This window comes from Salmo salar, chromosome ssa06 (assembly GCF_905237065.1).
Source record: "Salmo salar chromosome ssa06, Ssal_v3.1, whole genome shotgun sequence".
NCBI lineage: Eukaryota > Metazoa > Chordata > Actinopteri > Salmoniformes > Salmonidae > Salmo > Salmo salar.
The window spans coordinates 62,239,603-62,262,255 of record NC_059447.1 but is presented as its reverse complement, the minus strand read 5'-3'; the positions used below and the strand labels follow the sequence as shown (position 1 = coordinate 62,262,255).

Below are 22,653 nucleotides of genomic sequence, written 5' to 3'. Positions count from 1 at the left end.
ACAGCCTGGGTATCAGGCCCATCTGCAAGCCTGTCAACACACCACTCCCAACTGTCACAGGCCATCCAGCACAGCACACCCACATACAGCCAATCACACACCAGAGCTCACTTCCAGCTGAGCAGACATCTTATTAGAGCCAAACAAATATCCTCATTGTTTAAATTTAATTAGGCCACATAAAGAGAGGGAGGGGAGAGGAAGTGTTAAGATAGAGGAAGTCTTAACGCTAGAACCGCCATAGGCCAACAGTCACTGCTGCTGAAAAAAATCCTAGGGGAAACACTGAATTATCTGAATGATGAGGGTGAAAAGACTGAATTTAAAACAATTATTTTATTACGAAAGGCTGGAAATGGCATGTAATCAGACACTGAGGACAACATACAACTTGTGTAGTTAATGGCAAGCCAAACCAAATGAATATTTTTATATCTTGTCATGGATTTTGTTTTATTAATATTTTTTTATGCAATTGACCCTTTACAATTGTTCATGTACTGGTGCTTTTGTTTAGATATACGGCAAATCATTTCACCTGTGCACCCGTCTGATTGGTTATATTATTGTTATTATTTTATTTACTTGCTACTTTGTCAAGAGAAGCTGTAACTGGACTGTATTACTAGAACTCTATTACTAATGAAATCTACAAATAAAGTTTATCAAATGGATTACATTGTAATGCAGGGATCATCAATTAGATTCAGCCGCGGGCCGAATTTTGGATGGTCTGGAGGCCGGAAAAAAATTACAAATCATTTGTAGACTGCAATTTGACCACAATAATCCCAAACAGATATAAGATTTGACTAAAATATAACCATTTCAAACCCTGCTTACATTTGTATACAATCACGTGTCTCTCTATTATGGGAATACTTGGGAACAGCTTTCCAAAATTAAAGTCACTTGGACCTGATTTCCTGGTGTTTTTACAGTGTTTTATGTCCAACAGAAAACGTCTGTCACGCCCTGACCTGAGAGAGACGGTTTATTTCTCTATTTTGTTAGGTCAGGGTGTGGGGTGGGCATTCTATGGTTTATGTTTCTATGTTTTGGCCAGGTATGGTTTCCAATCAGAGGCAGCTGCCTATCGTTGTCTCTGATTGGGAACCATACTTATGCAGCCCTTTTTTCCCCCTCCTTGAGTTGTGGGATCTTATTTTTGTACTGCTTTGTAAAGCCTGCAAGATGTGACGGTCGTTTTCCATTGTTTATTATTTTGTGTAAGTGTTCAGAGTTAAAATAAATATCAAGATGAACACATACCACGCTGCACCTTGGTCTACTCCTTTGGACAACCGTTACAACGTCTTAATGTACACACTAGTTATGGATCGGAAGACAAATATTAAAGCCAATGTTCAATTATTTTCCCAAATAATTGAACAATGTTCAAGCTTTGTGAATTAAACAGGAGTTTAGTTAAATAGCACCCAGAATAAGCCACCTCAACCCACTGCGTACAGACCAGGGAGGGTGAACCAAAGCATTACTCGTCTTTCATCTGCAAATGGAAGTGAGGTCCTTCGAACATGGGAGTATTAATTTAACTCCACAAAAGGAAACTGAATGATAGTAATGGCTATAACAAATGGCGTGTAATACTTTGTAAGAGGAACTAGCTGTGCTGAGTGGTTTGCTGGAGGAGGAGGAGAGAGGTGGGAAAAAAATACATGTCATTGTTCACTTCCATTTGGCAAGTACTGCATCTTAATAAAACAAATATTGGGGCATTCTGTGGTACAAGACATGCAGTGTAATACCAACCACACAGGAGGGGATTGTTTAGTGTGTGTGTGTGTGTGTGTGTGTGTGTGTGAAACAAGAGAACTGCAATCGTTCCGTCCTCCCAGGAGTCATGCAGCAGCATAAAGTATTCTCTAGTATGTCTCACATGGGAAAGAGAGAAAGGAAGCAGCAACACTTTGAGAAACACACTACCTCACTGCCTTTAACTCAATTACCTCCCTTTAACACACACACACACACACACACCTTAATGAACCGCTCTCAATGTCCAGCGAATACCCAGCAGCCATAGAATTCACAGACATAGGGGGCCCAAACATCTATAGCTTATTGCAGTCTTCTGTGCACTAAATCTCAGAGACGACAGAACAATGTGCGTCTATCTGGATCTATCAGTCAAGAGATGCTTCCATCAAAGCGTATCAAAGCCTACACCAACTATTAAAGAGCTTCCTCCAGTTACTACAGAGGGGAGAGTTTACTAAAAGAGTTTCTTAAAAAGCTGCGTGTGTAAACAAAGGGTTTATTACTCAAATATATTTTATGAAATCCTCTGTGCCAGACAGAAAAAGTTCCATCAACGATACATCTTCAATAGACGTCTACAGCAGCAGCGATACCGTCCACTCGCAAAACAAGATTACAATTTGAGTAGACGATACAATGCACCTTTTGTCTGAGCCTCCCAGCCCGACTGTGGTGGAACAGACTCCAAACAGACTCGGTGGAGCTCCAGGTACCCTCTCCTCTCCCCGGCCTGGCCCGGCACCACAGGATTATTGACTAATACACTGAACAAAAATATAAACGCAAAGTGTTGGTCCCAACAAAAAGCTTATTTATTTCCAAATTTTGTACACAAATTAGTTAGTTAGCATTTCTCCTTTGCCAAGATAATCCATCCACCTGACAGGTGTGGCATATCCAGAAGCAGATTGAACAGCATGATTGTTACACAGGTGCACCTTGTGCTGGGAACAATAAAAAGGCCACTCTAAAATGTGAAATTTTGTCACACACACACAATGTCACAGATGTCAAGTTTGAGGGAGCACGCAACTGGCATGATGACTGCAGGAATGTCCACCAGAGCTGTTGCCAGATAATTTAATGTTAATTTGTTATTATACCCGGATAAAGACAGCTTGTCTGTCGAAACGTTGGTTATTAAATTATTGCATCTGAGCTCCTAGAGTGTGCAGCTCTCCTTTAATTTTTCAAGTGTTCTACTCCGCTAGCCAGCGCCTCACCGAAACAGGTGTGCGTTTCTTTCGCCTCCACGTTAACTTCTCTACCATAAATCACCTCCAATGTCGTTTTAGAGAATTTGGCAGTACGTCCAACTGGCCTAACAACCACAGACCACATGTATGGCGTCGTGTGGGCAAGCAGTTTGCTGATATCAACGTTGTGAACAGAGTGCCCCATGGTGGTGGTGGGATTACGCTATGGCCTAGCATAAGATAAAGACAACAAACACAATTGCATTTTATTGATGGCAATTTGAATGCACAGAGAAACCATGACGGGATCCAGAAGCCCATTGTCGTGCCATTCATCTGCCGCATCACCTAATGTTTCAGCATGATAATACACGGCCCCATGTTGCAGGGATCTGTACACAATTATTGGAAACTGAAAATGTCCCAGTTCATCCATGGCCTGTATACTCACCAGACATGTCACCCATTGAGCATGTTTGGGATGCTCTGGATCGACATGTGTGTTCCAGTTCCTGCCAATATCCAGCAACATCACACAGCCATTGAAGAGGAGTGGGACAATATTCCACAGGCCACAATCAACAGCCTGATCAACTCTATGTGTCACGCAACGTGAGGCAAATGGTGGTCAAACCAGATACTGACTGGTTTTCTGATTTTCGCCCTTACTTTATTTTTATTACACTTTTTTGGTGACCAACATATGCATATCTTTACTCCCAGTCATGTGAAATCCATAGATTAGGGCCTAATTGATTTATTTCAATTGACTGATTTCCTTATATGAACTGTAATTCAGTAAAATCTTTGAAATTGTTGCATGTTGCGTTTATATTTTTGGTCAATATAGCTTTGACTGATTGCCAATTTGGTCCTAATCTGTGGGGCAAGACTGATGGCAGCGGGGGGCGGGCATGAATCAGCTGTCTGCGGGACTGAACGAGAATGGGGACCGATACTCACCAAACAGATTGCTGGAGTGGCCTTGCATGGAGACAGGCCTCAGCTCATTGGATCCCCAGGCGTATCGCTTGTAACTGTCCCAGGCAAACTTCATCATCTGTGGGCAAAGGGAGAGGAAGGGGAGGGGGGACAAGGGGGGAAAATAGGTTTAGTCTTAGCAGATCTATGAAGGGTGATTCACTTCCTTTGGGTGTTTTGGTCATTATGGGCAGGTTTCCAGTAAAGTATTTGTTTTGTTAAATAAGGGTGTATTTGTGACATGGAGCAGACTTCAGGCTATTTTATGTTGGACAACATGTTGTTGTCACCTCAGATATTAACTGTGCAGGGAAGTCTGTCAATCATTTAATAGACCTTGACATTACACAAGAAAAAGTCTCAGTTTGACGTATTCAGTGACCCTGGTTTGTGATACTTAACCACAGAGACATCCATACTCTACATTACATGCTGAATTTCTAAGATACATGCGTCACAAGGTTGTTCTTCAATCAGTGTCTTCTGACAGTATCTATTTTTGGTCCCAAAGACTATTATTTACACCTAATCCTCCTTAAAAATCTATGGAATCGTAGCTAAAAGAAAACAGCCGACATGGCGATTACAGGATAAAGCCGTTTGTTCCCTCTCCCTGGTGAAGCGATCCAGATGGTGGCAGATAAAAACTGTTTAAAACGAGGACAGCTTTTCAAAGTTTACACATTTTAATGAAAAGGTATATTACTCACTTAAAACTGCAATCTATAAAGTTTACTTTGTTGAGTGCCAGTGAGATTATATTACCCATTTAATATTGCAACACCACTGCTTTCGGCTATAATACAGTCCAACTAAGTTTACATATGGGAAAATAACGGGCCATAAATGATAAATTGGAAGGTAATGGGTTGTCTGGCTGCACTAACAATGCAGCCCAACACAGTGCTAGTGTCGAATTCTCTCTCTGCACCATCACATCTCAGTTCTCTTCTACAGGGTAGCGATTACCAGTGTGTCCTCCAGTGTCTGTGTGTTTGTTGTTGGGAGGATTAGGCTGTAAAGGAGAAAAGAGGGAAATATGCTGCCATTCTCTAAAGTTGATACAGAGGCAGATTGAAGCTGAAATCCCCATCGAGCAAAAGATGAGAAGACCAGACAGAGATTAAAATAATGTTTTCCCCAAGACTCTCAGCTTGTCAGATCCACATAGGGAAATGGGGTCCACAATGCAATGCTGGCTATTGAAAATCACTTGCAAAACAATCTAAGTGGATGAGGGTAGTCAATGGACAGAAACAATACTGGTCCCTCTTAAGCAGAGAGATTAGGCCTACTCATTTGTTTGCAGATCAGTATTTTCTGGAGCGTTTTCTGAGATCGACACGTCTTTCTCTGATACTTAATCAAGCGGAGAAAAACACAACGCCAAGGTGTTTATTAATGATGTGTGCCCTTCCTGCAATGTGAAAACCAGAGCAACCGCTGTGTTCTCTTGGTTACCTCCACCATTTCAAATGATGAGATTATGTTGCTAATGCACAAATGATTGGAGCACAAATGTGGAAAGATTGGAATTAAATTGAGTGTTAAAAAGTCTGCTGCCTGTGACAGAGAGCAGAGATGGATTAGAAGGATTAGGCGGTCCGCCTACAGCGACAGAATGGGGGGGGTGGCATTTTCCGAGGTAAACTGACCTAGACGCACCTCCAACATATAAAACTTCACAACATTCTGCCCAAAAAGAATGACAATGTCTCTCACCCAGTGGAGTGCTGATGCCGCACCTTGATAAGCAGTGCCCAGTTTTTCAAAAGCAAGGGTGCAAAATATTTTGCTTGTGCATGCCGAGTGCCCCTCACCAAGGTGTAGAAAGAGTATATGGCCATTTCTGTAGCCTACAGGCTGGAGTAGAGATCACATTTATGACAAAGTCATGAAAATACACTTTTTAAATCATGCACGTTTCTCAGATCAAATAGCCTGACCTCAGTAGCTTCAAGTTTGAATGTGTACGTTTTTGAAAAGATGATCATAGTGAAAAATTCTATAAATTCTATACTTCTGCATTTCCCGCTGTGTAAACACATCGATTCTCATTGCAAATACGCTCAGGATAACTCCTGGTAAAGTTAGGTAGCTGATATTCAGAGCTTAAATAGCCAAAGTGATTAGTCACAGGAATGGGGCCCAATAAAGCCAATGCAACTGCCTGTTTTACAAACGGTAGACTTACCACATGGATGGGCATTCAGAAAATCCATTTAGTCTACCCCTTTCTCTTTTAGTAAAACTCAGGTTATCTGGAGTCATTCCAGTGTCCTGCTGAAAAATACCCCAAAGCAGGGGCATCTTGGATACACAGGCATGAGGGAGCGGGCACACCTTGCGGTTATGGAGAACAACAAGGGACACTGAAAGGTATAAAAGCAAGACTAAAACAATAATGACACAAGCACCTCATTATTCTCTCTGCAGATTCTCAAAACACAATACAAAATTCCCCTGCAAAAGGCTACTATTGACAAGAATAAATCTGTCCAAGTCAATGAGCTGGGGGAGGTTTACAGACAGTACTTTGAGATGAGGAAGGGGTTTTTGTTGTGCAGGGTTGTGCTTAGATGGTAAATGTATTGTATGAGAGCGATTGATGTGCCAATTCCCCTCAATCTCCCATACACAACAATTCAAACTGTGTAAGAACTGCCTTCCTAAGACTTTTCACACCTTCTTTAGCCACCTAATTGGTCTTTCGACAAATCAGATCAGTTCTGAACAAGATCTGATGAAGACTAATTAGTGGAGAAAAAAAACTGAATTGGCCTGCCTGTGTAAACACAGTTAATAATTTGAAATCTGGTGTGCTAGATTAGGGTCGGAATGAAAACCTACAGGATGGTAGCTCTCCAGGAACATGGTTGGAAATCCCTGATCTAGAACCACCATAAAATAAATATGGATCTTTTCTATCAATCTTCTAAATTTGTCTGCCCTTACGGATTCACAGAATATATTTATATAAGCTGTACAGGGCTCTTTATCATCAAACAGATGCTAGACATTCAGATATACGAAGAATGTTAGTTTTATCAAAATGTTTTCGAATCTAAAATACAGGCGAGTGTACACTATTTAATGCTAACTCAAGAGAACTGTGTATTCAAAACAATGTTATATGGTAAAAGTAACATGTCATTTTTTGGTATGAACTGTGTATTACAGTTGAGCGTGTCCAAGTGTTTCTCAGGTGTAGACACACACAAGCGCAGAGAATTGTAGTTACAGATTCTTACACCAGATAATGTTAATTTCTGCCGACACCGTGTCTACTTCAAGTCTTATCTCATTCATGTAGACAGGTGGGTGTCCACCCCAAAGTGCCCCATGTCATGATGACAGAGACCCGTCTCAATCAATGAGTGAGAAGACTTGAAATGAACACGATTGGTTGTGCACATATTGTTGGATTACTTTATGAAGCAAAAAAGTACTTATTTTCTAAATAGAAACCCCCTACAACTGGACATGGACATGTTATGAGACTCCTGTTTATCCCAAATCGAGGACGAAGACGGCATCGTTAAAGTGGGTCGAAAATTCTCTGTGCTACACCAAACAGTACAGGTCTATCCTGTAACTCCTAGCAAACGATACCAAAAACGTTTGGTTAAATCACATTATCTGGTGTAACAATCCGTAGTTTAAAGAACTGGTGATCAGCAGATGATGGGAGAGGTGGTCAAGATGAAATTGCCATTACAAAGAAACATAGCGTAGAGGTTCAGTAAATAATTGTAAAGCTGTGGGAGGAGTGTTGTCATGATCAAACTGCCATTCAGCTCCTCATAAGTCATCTGCTTGAAATCCAGCATAATATCTAATCCCTCGAGAGGGATACAGTTCATAGGATACAGTTCTGCTACGACGACACGCACAGGCAAAGGAATTATTTTTCTGCATCTAGAATCCAGTCCAGGAAGAAGCCCAGGCACTACACCGTATTCTCTGTAAGACAAAAAATGATAATCTATTGTACAGTTTGAACAAAAGCTGACCCGTGCCAGCATAACATCAACATTAGGGTAGACTAGTTAAACATGCATACAGTTGAAGTCAGAAGTTTACATACACTTAGGTTGGAGTCATTAAAACTCGTATTTGACCCACTCCGCAAATTTCTTGTTAACAAACTACAGTTTTGGCAAGTCGGTTAGGACATCTACTTTGTGCATGACACAAGTAATTTTTCCAACAATTGTTTACAGACAGATTATTTCACTTATAATTCACTGTATCACAATTCCAGTGGGTCACAGGTTTACATACACTGTGCCTTTAAGCAGCTTGGAAAATTCCACAAAATTATGTCATGGCTTTAGAAGCTTCTGATAGGCTAATTGACATCATTTGAGTCAATTGGAGGTGTACCTGTGGATGCATTTCAAGGCCTACCTTCAAACTCAGTGCCTCTTTGCTTGACATCATAGGAAAATCAAAAGAAATCAGCCAAGGCCTCAGAAAATTTTTTTGTAGACCTCCACAAGTCTGGTTCATCCTTGGGAGCAATTTCCAAATGTCTGAAGGTACCACGTTCATCTGTACAAACAATAGTACACAAGTGTAAACACCATGGGACCACGCAGACGTCATACCTCTCAGGAAGGAGACGCATTCTATCTCCTAGAGATGAACGTACTTTGGTAAGAAAAGTGCAAATCAGTCCCAGAACAACAGCAAAGGACCTTGTGAAGATGCTGGAGGAAACAGGTACAAAAGTATCCATATCCACACTAAAACGAGTCCTATATCGACATAACCTGAAAGGCAGCTCAGCAAGGAAGAAGCCACTGCTCCAAAACCACCATAAAAATGCCAGACTACGGTTTGCAACTGCACATGGGGACGAAGATTGTACTTTTTGGAGAAATGTCCTCTGGGCTGATGAAACAAAAATAGAACTGTTTGGCCATAATGACCATCGTTATGTTTGGAGGAAAAGGGGGGAGGCTTGCAAGCCGAAGAACACCATCCCAACCGTGAAGCACGGGGGTGGCAGCATCATATTGTGGGGGTGCTTTGCTGCAGGAGGGACTGGTGCACTTCACAAAATAGATGGCATCATGAGGTAGGAAAATTATGTGGATATATTGAAGCAACATCTCAAAACATCAGTCAGGAAGTTAAAGCTTGGTCGCAAATGGGTATTCCAAATGGACAATGACCCCAAGCATTCTTCCAAAGTTGTGGCAAAATGGCTTAAGGACAAGAAAGTCAAGGTATTGGAGTGGCCATCACAAAGTCCTGACCTCAATCCTATAGAACATTTGTGGGCAGAACTGAAAAAGCGTGTGCGAGCAAGGAGGCCTACAAACCTGACTCAGTTACACCAGCTCTGTCAGGAGGAATGGGCCAAAATTCACCAAACTTATTGTGGGAAGCTTGTGGAAGGCTACCCAACATGTTTGACCCAAGTTAAAAGGCAATGCCTTTTAATAAAAGCTGAAATAAATCATTCTGTCAACTATTATTCTGACATTTCGTTCTTAAAATAAAGTGGTGATCCTAACTGACCTAAGACAGGGAATTTCTACAAGGATTAAATGTCAGGAATTGTGAAAAACTGATTTTAAAATGTATATGGCTAAGGTGTATGTAAACTTCTGACTTCAACTGTACATGTGCACAGGCACAGAGATTACATTTACAACAATATCTAGCCTAATAGAAATAAATATGGCATAACCCTCAACCTTTGCACAGTGACCAGACAGTACAAATTAGCCTAGGCAGGTAAGCAGACAGTATCTACCTAGAGCCATGCATATCAGGCATGCTTAGGCAAATATTTTTTATAGTAAAACCAGCTTCAATTTTTTTGATTTATAACAGTAAATTATTGTATTATTGTTTTGTGAGATTTAAATGCATCCAAGGTCATAATCATAACCAATGGTCAACCCTCATCAATTATGTTACCTAGATAGCTAGTAAAATTATTTACAGTTGCTGATGTTACACGTTAGCAGGCACATAAAGTTAGCAGGAGCCAGGCTAACTAGCTAGCCAACTCCAGCCATGTGCTAACGTTTGCTTGTAAACCTAGCTTTGGGTGGTTGGTTATAATGTTGCAGCTTGCTGTTTAGTAGCTAGCCATATCTATGACTAAAAAGAGAAGAGGTTTTACAACCAAGAAAAAAAAAGATCTCCGATTGTAAACCCTCTTCTGTTTTTAGTCATAGATATGGCTACTGATAGATGTTTAGCTAGCTAAGTTAGCAAACAGAAGAATAATTTGATTTCCCCCCACTGTAACACAGTAGTATGTTAGCCAGCAAATACACAATGAGTTTTTGTAGATAAACTAAAGTTAGCTAGCTAAGTGGTTTGCAGGACAAATAACTTACTTAGCTAGGCACCGTATTTGTCATCTGCCCTCTTGGTGCTGGCATCGGCTGTAGCGGAGCTTCTAACCTTAGCTAAATCCAACTCTGTTTCAAATCCTTTTCGCTATATGCCGGTTGAAATATGTATGGTTGAATCTCACCATGTAGCTAATAGATGCTCCATCGTCGAATTCATGTTGATGAGAGGAATCACTTGAAGCCATTGCATCTGGTCAGTTCTTTCAGTTTTAACCAAATGATTGTTCTAAGTGTCCGCCTCCTTTCAAATTAAAAGCCAGCCTTAGGGGAGGGAGCGGGGCCAGAGCACAAAGCACTGCCCCAACACAAGTTGTAGTATTTCAGAGACTGGAAAAAATGTGTCTGCTTGTATATTTACTTATGAATCTGCCGGCTCTATCGAACAAGGACAACCATATCTACACCCACAAAAAAACATATCGTGCGATCACTATAACAGAGCCTTTGTGAAATGTCACAAAGCAGTCCTTACATGCATTTTTAGATCTGGCCCCCCCAATCGATACACCAGAAGCCGTCATAGGGTGTATCATTCAGCGCGCGAAGCCCTGACCTGCCTTCCTCCTGGGCAATTATGTGCGAAACATATCTCACTGTCCTAGCAATGACATGATGAAAACAAGCCCAGATTCCCCCAGGGTGAAATTTCCCCCTTTAACATTGTGGGAGAAACTTCCAGAGGGGCTCATAATGGTGTTAATGAAAGGCACCTCTCACTCTGATTTCTCTGATAATGAAATGAAATGAATACAGCTCCACTCAGTCCCAGGCCTAAACAAACAGTCCCTCCTCGTCTCTCTGTCTGAGGGCCCCCCTGTAGAGAATGCTGGTGAGAAGTCATTTGCAGCACAGCGTGGACTCCCCATACCAGCCAGCATTCTCCTCCAGAAATTAGATGAGTTTATCAACTCCCACACAGTGAGCGGGAGAGAGACAGATCTCGGGTTAATGAGTCTATGGTGTTATTTACCCCAAAACCCTGGGCCCCACCCCCTCGCAGCCTCCCAGCGCTCACAGCTCACACCTTACCCTGATCCTGCTGAGAGGGTGCCAAATACAAGCCAGTGGTTCTGTTGGTTGGTTTAGCTAGTAACTAGGAGACTTGGAACCAGAACCATTTGCCAGAACTGAATTAGAAGTTGTGGGGAGATGGGAGGCATTGAACACGGGCCATATTGATTCTCATTCAGTAGTGCTAGGTTTTGTTTGCAATAAAAAAAAACAGCAGGCTGTTCTGGCAGACTATTCCCAGATGGGAAACGCTTTTGTTCACTGTAGGTTACCGGTCTCCATCCAGACGGCTCAATATTCAGTCCTCTGCACCTCGGTACAAAGCCTGGTCTTCCCACAGTGTGGTCCTAATGGAGGCACAAGGACCGGCACAGCCAAGAGCGAGTCCTGCTCCTGCTTAGATGGAGCGCCAGCCTCCCTGATTTACAAGGCAGTAATTGCTTTTCCAGTCAGGGTTTAATGTGAGCGTTTGAGTCAAAAATGTAATCTCGTCATTCGTGGCTCTCTCACTCTCTGCATGCGGTCTGTCGGCGGGAGGATCAGCAGCAGGAGCTCTCCCATTGTTTAATCGACAGCATTGTGTAGTCCAAAGACGTCACAGCAACACTGGAATGAGTTGACAGCGGGTGCTCGGGGGGGGAGAACATGTTACTTTCTGCCGTGAGAAACAAACAAGACTGAGTTCTTAGTGCAGCAGAGCAGAGAGCATGCTGGGATCTCACTAAGGCTCTCCTATGTGGCATTTATGTGGTGCCCTGGGATACAGAGCGGTGTACCATTGTTGTCAGGTAACACACACCTATGCTCAAAAGATAGGGCTCTTGGACGGCTGTGTTTGGTCTGACAGAGCAGAGACCCTCTTCGACCTGCTGAGCCAGGCTAGGCCTCGGCAGGAGAGTCCGTCAGAGAGGACCTAAAGGTGGATCATGCCATAGTGGGCTCTGCAGTCTGTTAAGAGGATTAACCTCCCTCAGTGTGTTGTTCTTCTAAGGGCTCAGACGGCCGACAGTCGGCCGACAGTACAGCTGAACGTAAATTTGTGAACCGAGTGCGCACTGATTTAACATGTAGAATCTGGTGAAAAAAAGAATCAGACGTCTACAGCGGGGCGGTCCCTAAAACACAGGGCACTGAACGATCGACAGACAAACGCTAGATTGCCATTCGGTGCGACGTGTGCACGCCTTTAAAAAGGTTAGGGCGGGGGCAGAGCAGATCAGATCAGGAACAGATGTCTATTAATTCATAAACCAGCCCCAAGGGAGTGATTTATTTTCTATAGGCCTACAGCATGTGGGTTGGTTGGAGTCATGTGAGGACAAAACAGGGTTTGGGGGAAAGAGAAAAACCAAAGTCAGTGAATCACATGAGTCATAAGTGGCTATTCAAAAGGCAAAGGAATAAAAAGGCCTAATCATTAAAAACTATTCCCTCCCCTCCCCATGTCAGTTTCCATCCCGGATAGCCTGCTAGCCTGTCCTCCATGTTGCGCTCATCTTTCCCTCTTTTCTCTTTGCTGACCAGCCCAGGAAATTCAGCTAGTTTGGGGACCTGGGAACGAATCATCTGTTTGCCAAATTTCCATTTCCCTTATCCCCTGCTGTCAGTCCATCCTCCTCCTCCCCCCTCCCTCATCCCACATTGATGACTCTGAGCTGTGTGTGAAGGAGGGCAGAACTAGGATCTGGAGGAGCTCTGTGCCATGGAGGTTTCTGAAGGAGAGGAGAGCCAGACTGGGAGACAGAGACAGACAGTGCCGGCAGCAGGCACAGAACCCAGGGACAAGCAGCTGTCCAGGACAGAGAGCCCAACTACAGGCAATGTCAACAGACACAATGTCCATGCCAACTCCCGTTTACTGTCATCCAAACTGCCTCCGCTTTTTACACTCACTTTCTCATAGTGTCTTTCCTCTCATCTGCTCTCCCCCTCTGTCCTTCATCACTCTACTATTGCTGTTGTTCTCTCCTCTCTTTCTCGCCCTCTCACCGTCCTCCATCTCTTTCTTGCAACAGACCTAAACATACCCATCCTTAACCCTGGAGGAGAGGAGTTGGAGAAGATCCTCTTAGCTGGCTGAGGCTTATCTGAACGCCCGGCTATTGAAGGTGACAGTGTCGGGACACATTTACGCTCTGGCAAAGTATTAGGCCTAAGCAATCACTTGCACTGTCTTTTTGATTGAGCTAACTCTCTCATATAAAGTCAGCTGTTGTACAGAACGTCTTGGTGTGTATGTGTGGGCCCATCCAGTCAAATCAAATAGGGAGTTTAGGGCCTTGTTAACATTCATGAAAATCAGGTGAGCTGAAGACGCTCATATCCCCAAATCTGCCAGCAAATTATTCTTCCAGACTTCTGTCTCCTTGGACGGGAAGAAATTGCCAGAGAAAACTAACACCAAGAGCAATACTTTTTTCTGAACGTCAAAATACAGATGTTTGATTCTTTGACTACTTGAATACAATATTCCAGAGAGTGCTGGTGACTGCCGATATAGTTACTGGGAGCACGGCACAATGAACCGCACACTTGCTTTAGAGCACTGGACATGTATCCTTTCATCATAAGTGCATTTGATGAAATCACCGCCATTCATTATGCAAATGCAGCCGAGCATAGAAATCTAATCAAATCAATCATTGGCACTCTGTGAATGTGCCTGGCTATTTTCTCTGGACGATCAGGCTAGTGACACTTTAAAGCGAGGAAAGTCTCGCCCTGGTTTCATGATGGATCTGCACATCTGGAGCATACCCTACAATCTCTTCTCTAGCGTCGCATGCACATTCAGTGCCTCTGCCCGACACGGTTTGCCCGTTCCCACAAGGAGCCTCATAGGAGGTAGTACACCCAGCATCACTAATTCATAATATTCCCACCATCTCCTGACAACTTCAAAAGGAGTCATGCTGTATCTGGCCCACAACTGCAGAGTTTATTGTGTTAAGAGCTACTGGGCATTGTGTCGTCATAGAGAACATCATAACCTACTCCTGATTAAATCCATTAGTCTGTACACCTTGCACAGGTAGATAAAACACCTTTAAAATGAAAATGACACATTTCCAACAATGCCCTTATCATCCGTAATAGTACTAAGTGAAGGAATAGCAGTCACAAAGACAGATATCTTGGCCGCAACATTGTGCTGCTGAGTGAGCACAAGAAGCAACATGGTCTCATCGTCAGCTATGCTCTTCACTGCAGTTAAAGCCAGTCCGAAGGAGCGCAAGTCTTCAGCAACAAACAACATCTGTGTCATTGTTTCCCTCTGGGGTCTAGTAAACAGGGCTGCAGCCTCTTGTCAGGATTATCATGTATACAGCCTTCTAGAGAGTCTTCACCAGACTGGAAGGCAGTAAGCTCTTCATGGCATTCTTCAACATGCCCAAGCTGTTCCCAGCACGGCACTACTTCTGCTGCTTCCCTCCTGGCTCCACACACACAGAGACCAGCCACTTGATCTGTTTACCTTAGAGTAGGGACTTTCACTAGTTTCTTTGTGCGTGGACTGTGCTACATTTATCCCCTGCACGAACATGTTTATCCCTATTCTTTCACCAAGACGCACATTCAAGCACACACTGATTCAAGGCTGTTTAGAAACAACAGATGCGAGATAATTGAAGGGGACAATGTAATTGTGGAAGAATGAATGAAACACAGAACAGAATAGAAAGCGCGTGTCCGTGTGCAATGTCTGAGACTCCCAGGAGAGACCAGTAGGCACTGCAGGAGAGTCTCAGAGAGCCCCTTAAATGAAGCACGGTGTCTCAATGGAGATGGATTCACACCAAAGCGGAGGGCCAGAACGGTCCAGGTATCCTTATGATGTAATTATACCTGCCATTCCCCTTTATTGCATTCCTGTTTCAGGCTGTGTCTGTTCTCTAATTGTTCTACATCCATTATCTCTCTGCCATCTCTTTAAAGCCCCACCAACACTACTGACCCACAGCAAGACAGCAGCCCGCTCTGAAGAAATAAACAGGTCAAATAACAACAAAGCCCATTGTAGAACACCAGAAACAAGAAATACACATCACATAAATATGCCCCACACCCGCTTATTGCCCTGCAGAGTAGCATAAACTCTCCCCACTGGCCACTGGAGACGAACGAACGAGAGAGAGAGAGAGGCTGAGGGAGTGTACACAACATATTACAGTGATCCTTCATGCAGCGCCTGTCACACTGGTTTGGGCAGCGACTCCCTTATGCACCTGCATCTACATGCAAATAAGACAGAGGCCTAGTGTTGGTGGGAAAGCAAAGCACAGCTCGGAAAATATACTGTACCATCCATACCATCCATCATGCTCTACAGACGACTCAGCCCTGCAGTGATGAAGTTATGCTATAGGGATGTGCTGACAACAAAGCACTCCTAAAAGGTACCCAAACTCGTTCAAGTTTTAGCCCAACAGAAAATTGTGGGACGATTGCCTGCCAATTGTGTGCCAGACTGTTGACTTGCATGTAAACTAGATTTGACTAGATAATCGTCATCTGTGACTCGTTTCAGGAAACTAGGCGTATGTCGCAAGTCACAACTTCACAGAAGAGGCATTTGAACATTTATTATTTCTTTTTTCATCAACATGCGTTTTTTGGTAGAAATGCATTCTGTAACATTTGAACATTCATATGCCTTAATAACAAACTTGTATGCCAAATGTAAATACAAATAAAGTTGTTAAAATTACAAGCCTAGTTGGTTTAGCCACAGAAGAAGACAGGAACCTTCCCGCTAGCCATGATTGGCTGATATAATGAACGGCTTGGACATGCCAAGAGATGAGTTTCGGATTGGTCTGCCGTGTAGCATCTTCTGTTTATAAATTGAGCTGCTCATTATGTGTAGATAATCCTTTCTACTGGAGTTTTTTCAAAATATAGAACGTTAGCCATGGAGAACTGCAAATGTGTTGCTACTGCTCTCAACCAGAGAGACTTGACAACGGTCCAAGCAAGCTGTACAAGCAAAAGTTTTCCCCCCCGACTGGTGCTTCGGCCTCATCAAGCAGCGCTTCAGAAAGACCAGAGTGAACACTTTGTCTGAGATTGCTGGTGTTGTGAAGGACAGCACTTTGACAGGAGTCAACATCCCACAGCTGGTTGGACTGGAGGATGGTACGGTGCTGGTGAAAAGCTATGGCTGGCAACAACACCTGACTCCGTACTTCAGTCTGCTGCCACAGATCAAGCAGTACCAGCACTTAAGGGGAATATCATTTTCATTGCATGAGGTTATTTTTCTTATCTAAACTTGGGAGGTGAATTGATGTTGTAATGTCTTCTATATTTTTTTGTTATTTCCTGTTTTACAGCTTCAATGCTCTGGAGCCTGGTGTTGTTGTCGCCAAGGAGCGTTCAGACTCCGTCGGGACCAGGTTTCAGCTGCTGCGCAACGCTGACATCCTTCCTCCCATAGATGGTCTGCCTGTACAAGCACCACCTGGACTGAACACAGCCAGACAAACGTATATTTTTGAGAAGATCAGGGAGTTTTGTGACGAAGAGGCTATGGACATCACATGCCCTGCACCAAAGTCAAGGACAGAAAAGAAACAGGCTCTCCGAATATAGATTCCCTTGTTCATGCGTGGTTCGAACGGACCAGTTTATCACTGGGGGCGAGTTCCCAGTCATCAGCACTATCTGCAGTGCCTCTAGTCACATGACTCTCTCCTAACACACACCCTACATTGCTGCCACTATTTATTTTTTGTATCCTGCTGCTCAGCTACTTTACCCCTGAATGTATGCATATAACTACCTCCTCTATCCCGGATATTGTTATTGATATTGTTCTTGTACATATTGTGTATTATTTTGTTCTTTCTCTACTGGCATTGACACTTTTTGATATTGCTACTATGCAAGTAACCATTTGGCTGTACCGTTTACACCTTCTGCAGAGACCCATCCACTTAGCAAGACCCATCCACACAGCATTTCTTTCACATGACCCATCAATTTAGACAAGTGTCTGGTAAGCGTCATCTAATATTTATTTTTAAAATTATCTGGACGCTTCCTGTTTACCTGGAATTTTTCCTTATTGTAGGCTACTACTTTTACAATTTTTAGTCTTCATCTTTACTACACTACTCTCTGTTCAGCACATGACCTCACATGTGAATCCTGAAAGAGATGGGTGAGGCTAAGGCTTAAGAGGAAGTGAACAATGCTGAATGGGTGTAGACAAAATAAGAGTTCTCCAGTAGCTGTACCAAAATATTCAAGGGCCATTTCCTCAAAAGTGGGGTTACAAGTTTATCAACTTTTATCAACCAGTTTGTAGCTCTGTGTCTCTGCTTTTATCCAATGTAAAAACATTTTTTTTTTTTAAATCTAATTTTGCTACATAAGACCGAATCAAGGTGGTCAGTCACATTTGACTGCATCGTAAGCAAATCATTATTAGAATTAGGCAATGTAGCCCGATGGGAATATTTAAGATGAATAAAGTTCATATACAGTTTAGAGTGATTAACACAATGTTTAGCATATATATATTTTCTGTAATACACATGATTTCCAGTGTTCTTTTTGTGGTACTAGAGTTGATGATCACTAGACTTGATGTATGTTATGGATTAAACTAGAGCTGGGCCAATAAACCAAGTCATTAAATCGACACGGACCTACATATCACAAGCATTTTGCTGATATCGTTCATTACGATAAGTAGCCTATGGAGAAATTTGAAATAATAGGTTTGTTAGTATGGGTGATTGTATCCATCAATTGTCCCATTAACAATCATGAAAAACAAGTAGCAGTAGTAGTAAGGATTTATTTATTTTTTAAAACAGTGGTGCACGCGGCCTCCCGAGTGGCGCAGTGGTCTAAGACACTGCATCGCAGTGCTAACTGTGCCACTAGAGATTCTGGGTTCGAGTCCAGGCTCTGTCGCAGCCGGCCGCGACCGGGAGGTCCATGGGGTGGCGCACAATTGGCCCAGCGTCGTCCGGGTTAGGGGAGGGTTTGGCTGGCAGGGATGTCCTTGTCCCATCGAACACTAGCGACTCCTGTGGCGGGCCGGGCGCAAAGCACGCTGACACGGTCACCGGGTGAAACGGTGTTTCCTCCGACACATTGGTGCGGCTGGCTTCCGGGTTGGATGTGCATTGTGTCAAGAAGCAGTGCGGCTTGGTTGGGTTGTGTTTCGGAGGACGCATGGCTCTCGACCTTCGCCTCTCCTGAGTCCGTACGGGAGTTGCAGCGACGAGACAAGACTGTAACTACCAATTGAATACCACGAAATTGGAGAGAAAAATAAAAGTTATTTTTATTTATTTTTTAAAGCTAATCGCATCAATTCAGGCAATTTATCACGATATGGATTTTTGTTCAAATCGCCCAGCTCTACATTGAACTCATATCTGTTGATAGTGATTGGTGCACGGACAGAGGACACACTATTATTGTATTCTGTGAAACACTGCAATTCTATAGAAGCTGACAGTCACTGCCTTGTGTTTTGACTTCCTATAAGCCTATTGGGCTGGTGTTCAGAGTTCAGTTGTCTGCTGATTAAGATATCAGGGCCTTCTCAGAAAAAGCCAGTTAGACATTTTCTCTTCTTCTGTGCTGGAGGTGTCTCCCTATTGCAACTTGTAATAAAACCTGTTCGATATTTTATTGACCATCTGCGACTGCACTTCTCTTTTGTTCTCCTATTACAGGCAACATCTGTTAATTTGCATGCAAGTTGTAGCCTACCTAGCTAGATTAACAGTGCACTGCAAAATGAGTCCAAAATAGCAGGCAAACAAAATGCTGATAATAAACCCCTCTAACAACAGAACGGTATCAGCTATCACTTCCCTTTTAGCGTGTGTGAATGAGCAAACTGAAAGGAGTGGTCTCACAGGAATACAAAAGGGACTTAAAAAACACGACAGTTCAAGAAAGGAGCACCACTTCAATGACAAAGGTCAGCTTCTTTGAATTCTAATAACGCACAAGAACCCGGAGCATTAACATGAAGAATACAGATTTGGAATCTAATTTGTGTTCATACAGAATCGTGTACTACAAGTCTCTCATTTGTAGTGTTGTACATAGGGTGCTCCTTGATCAGAATGCATCATTATTTGTGATGTGAGGTGGTGAGGAGGAGGGAGGGAACCTCTTTGGACTACATGATAACAGGGATGGTAATTAGGGTGTTTTATGAAACAGATTGAGCCTTGCTGCTTTTGATGTGAGCTAGAACTAGAGGAAGATCCATCGTGCTGAAAGAGGAGTCGCTGTGTTTACAGTACATTTAAGCATTTGTTCAGAGGAGAGCGAAACAATGGAAGACGGGAAAACAGGGGCAAGCTCTTTATACACCCGCCCACTACAACTAACAGTAGCGCCCACTCTAATGCAAGGATGTACTAGTAAACAATGCCAGACAGGAGTAGGACAACACACCCACTCTAATGTAAGGACTAACCAAAGCCAGGCAGAGCTAGGACAACAATACACCTGACCTGCAGAAAAACAAACGCACCTCGCCCACCTGTCCATCAGCTCAACGTTGAGTATTCGTGTCTGTGTCGTGCACACTATAATAAAATGATTTACTAACGTCATTCCTCTTAGGGGTATTTTCACTGCTATTTCAAGCATCAGCAATACTGAAGAGCCCACTCAGCTAATATGGAAGAGGCTTCTCCCTTGGCAGGTCAGTGGACCCTGACCATCACACTCTCCCCAGAGAGAACACTATCCTAAACACCGGAGAGGAGCAGGAACAGGTAAACATACAGGACCAATACAAAGGCCTCCCTCGTCATTTGGGTGGGTCTAATCTAAATCTGTAGACAGGCATCAGATTCAGTGCTGACCTGTTGAGAGGTTAAACCTACCCTGCATAATGTCCTACTCGTCTATTTATGATGGATGAATGACTGCGTGATGCTCTTTTTTATCAAGCTAGCAGCGAAGCATCTAAAATGAGTGCACATTAGACGAATTCAACAGACTCCAAATCTACGGTCAGTGTGCCCTGTAGTCGCTGAGTGGCACAGCAAAACCAAGCGTTTTGCATTGACATGGCAGACAAGCTACAGTAGGCTAGACAGACTGACTAAAACAGGTGAGGATAAGTGCTGCCTAGGGTCAACTGATATGGACTAGCTGCATAGCCACAGCATAAGACTGCAGACTGGAGGCATATCCATCAAGCAAATCAATTAGAAGAGGTTATGCGAGGGTAACAGAAGTCACTGGAATTACCTTTCTTTGATCTATTCTCTACCGTCAACCAGATTACCATTTGTCTAGCAGATTAGCATTTTTGTTTTTATATAAACCCCAACCAATAACTCAGTCTGGCATCGGCCCATCAGGACAATTCAGCATCCAACGCAAAGAGACGAAAACGCTCCATATTGTTTCATCCCACATTCATCTTTTATTTTTGATGTGGGATGAAATTAGAAGTTTGTACAGTGATCGAGATGTAATTTAAAATCAGCTCCTCTTTCTGTGCAAATGAAAATTGGAGGGATTTCCAAAGGGACTGGCAGGCAGGAGGCTATGTAATTACCGCAGATCTCTCTCTCAGCCTTCCTCTGTGTCTGTGCTGTTCTGCTCTGTTCTTGTACACACACACACACACACACACACCCCCACCCACCCACACAGGGTTGGGAAATATATGGGGAAACTTCTTCAAAAGACATGTTACTCCAAATATCGCGATATCCGATATAATAATTTTTGAAATAAAAAAAGTTTCAAACATGCTTTATGAGTAATTCATGAACCTACGGTGGCAATACATATGGTAAGTGATTTCAATGGGGCTTTTGACATTGACTGTTTTATACCGTTCAATCCAACTTTTAAAATGTTTTTTAAAAAACATAGCATTTTCATCAATATCTGCATTTCCTGTGCTTTTGTTATCATTTCAGTATTTTATTAGGATCCCCATTAGCTGTTGCTAAAGCAGCAGCTACTCTTCCTGGGATCCACACAAAACATGACAAAATACAGAACATTAATAAACAAGAACAGCTCAAGGACAGAACTACAATGTAGAAAATAGTAAAAATAAAGAAAAACCCTGGAATGAGTAGGTGTGTTCAAACTTTTGACTGGTACTGTATATTGACAATGTCATCACATATCGGCCTCAGCCTAAACCTAACACACGCACGCACGCGCTTCACTAGTCTCCAACTATACAGAGGAACGCAGCTCTGTTCAAAGGAAGAAATCAGAGGCTATTCATAGACATATTTACAATGTAGGCTAGTTCACCAATTATACACACTACACTAAGCAACGCACCATTCTTTGTCTACGCAGGTGTTTGTCTGCGTCTCATACATAATACTGAGAATAGTCCGAAAACCACCACAATATGTGCAGTAAGGGCCTATTGGATTTCCTCCTCATTCACAATGGGTGTGACATCACAGCGAGCAAAGTCTTGTCATTGCGATAGCTCTCCAACTAACCCACTTTCAGAAATCAATTGCCAAGGACAGGGGGAGAATGATCTCCCTGGCTACGATGATTATCACCTTTTTAAAAAGCCCTTAAAATGTTCCATCACAACGATGTGGCTCTAATGAGAACAAAAAGGGGGCAGTAACCGACATTATCTCCCAGCACTGATCAAATACCTGTCCTTTATTATCCCCAGCACTGGCTACCTCTCCCTTTGACTGACAAGAAGATGGGGAAACTAAACTCCGGTACTCCGATATATCTGTGGAACTTTAGTTAGAGGTCGGGATGAATAGGACACATTTCTATTTTGCCATAATCGAAGGTAGACATGTACACAAAGCTGAAAACAAGTTGGCAAGGGTTTCCCTTCAGGTTCAGGGCAATTCCACGGAAACGGAATTACACTTTGACACAGATTTTTCTCTTTAAAACGAATGCCAAACAAAAACAATTGATTTCAAAAGTTTAACAAACGATACAACTATATGCACAACAACAACTTTGAACAATTTACACAGACAAAAAATAAAAAAACATTTACTAGAAAACTGTGCAAATGTAAAGTTTGAAAGCTTTGATCCCTTATTGTGTAGATGAAGGGGAGGAGACCGGTTAAAGCAGGATTTTTAATCCTCGAGACAACATGGATTGTGTGCGTGCCATTCAGAGGGTGAATGGGCATGACAAAACATTGAAATGCCTTTGAATGGGTATGGTAGTAGGCACACTGGTTTGTGTCAAGAACAGCAACGCTGCTGGGTTTTTCCATGCTCAACGGTTTCCCTTGTGTATCAAGAATGGGAAGCATCGGAGTCAGCATGGGCCAGCATTCCTGT

The 22,653-nt window shown here is 42.9% G+C and overlaps 1 protein-coding gene across 2 annotated transcripts in view; it reads right to left on the bottom strand.

Annotated features, from left to right (window-relative positions):
• Window positions 1-22,653, bottom strand: part of man1a1 (mannosidase, alpha, class 1A, member 1) — a 164,598-nt gene that overhangs the window by 122,531 nt on the left and 19,414 nt on the right. The window contains exons 1-2 of one of the 2 annotated variants that reach the window (XM_045720801.1): window positions 6,154-6,183; window positions 3,942-4,038 (exon numbers count right to left, since the gene is read on the bottom strand). In XM_045720801.1, the coding sequence (XP_045576757.1) occupies window positions 3,942-4,038; window positions 6,154-6,168 (112 nt within the window). In that variant the 5' untranslated portion in view covers window positions 6,169-6,183. Of the gene's footprint in view, window positions 1-3,941; window positions 4,039-6,153; window positions 6,184-22,653 lie in introns of those variants that run through there. The other variant, XM_014205126.2, reaches the window with a different exon arrangement.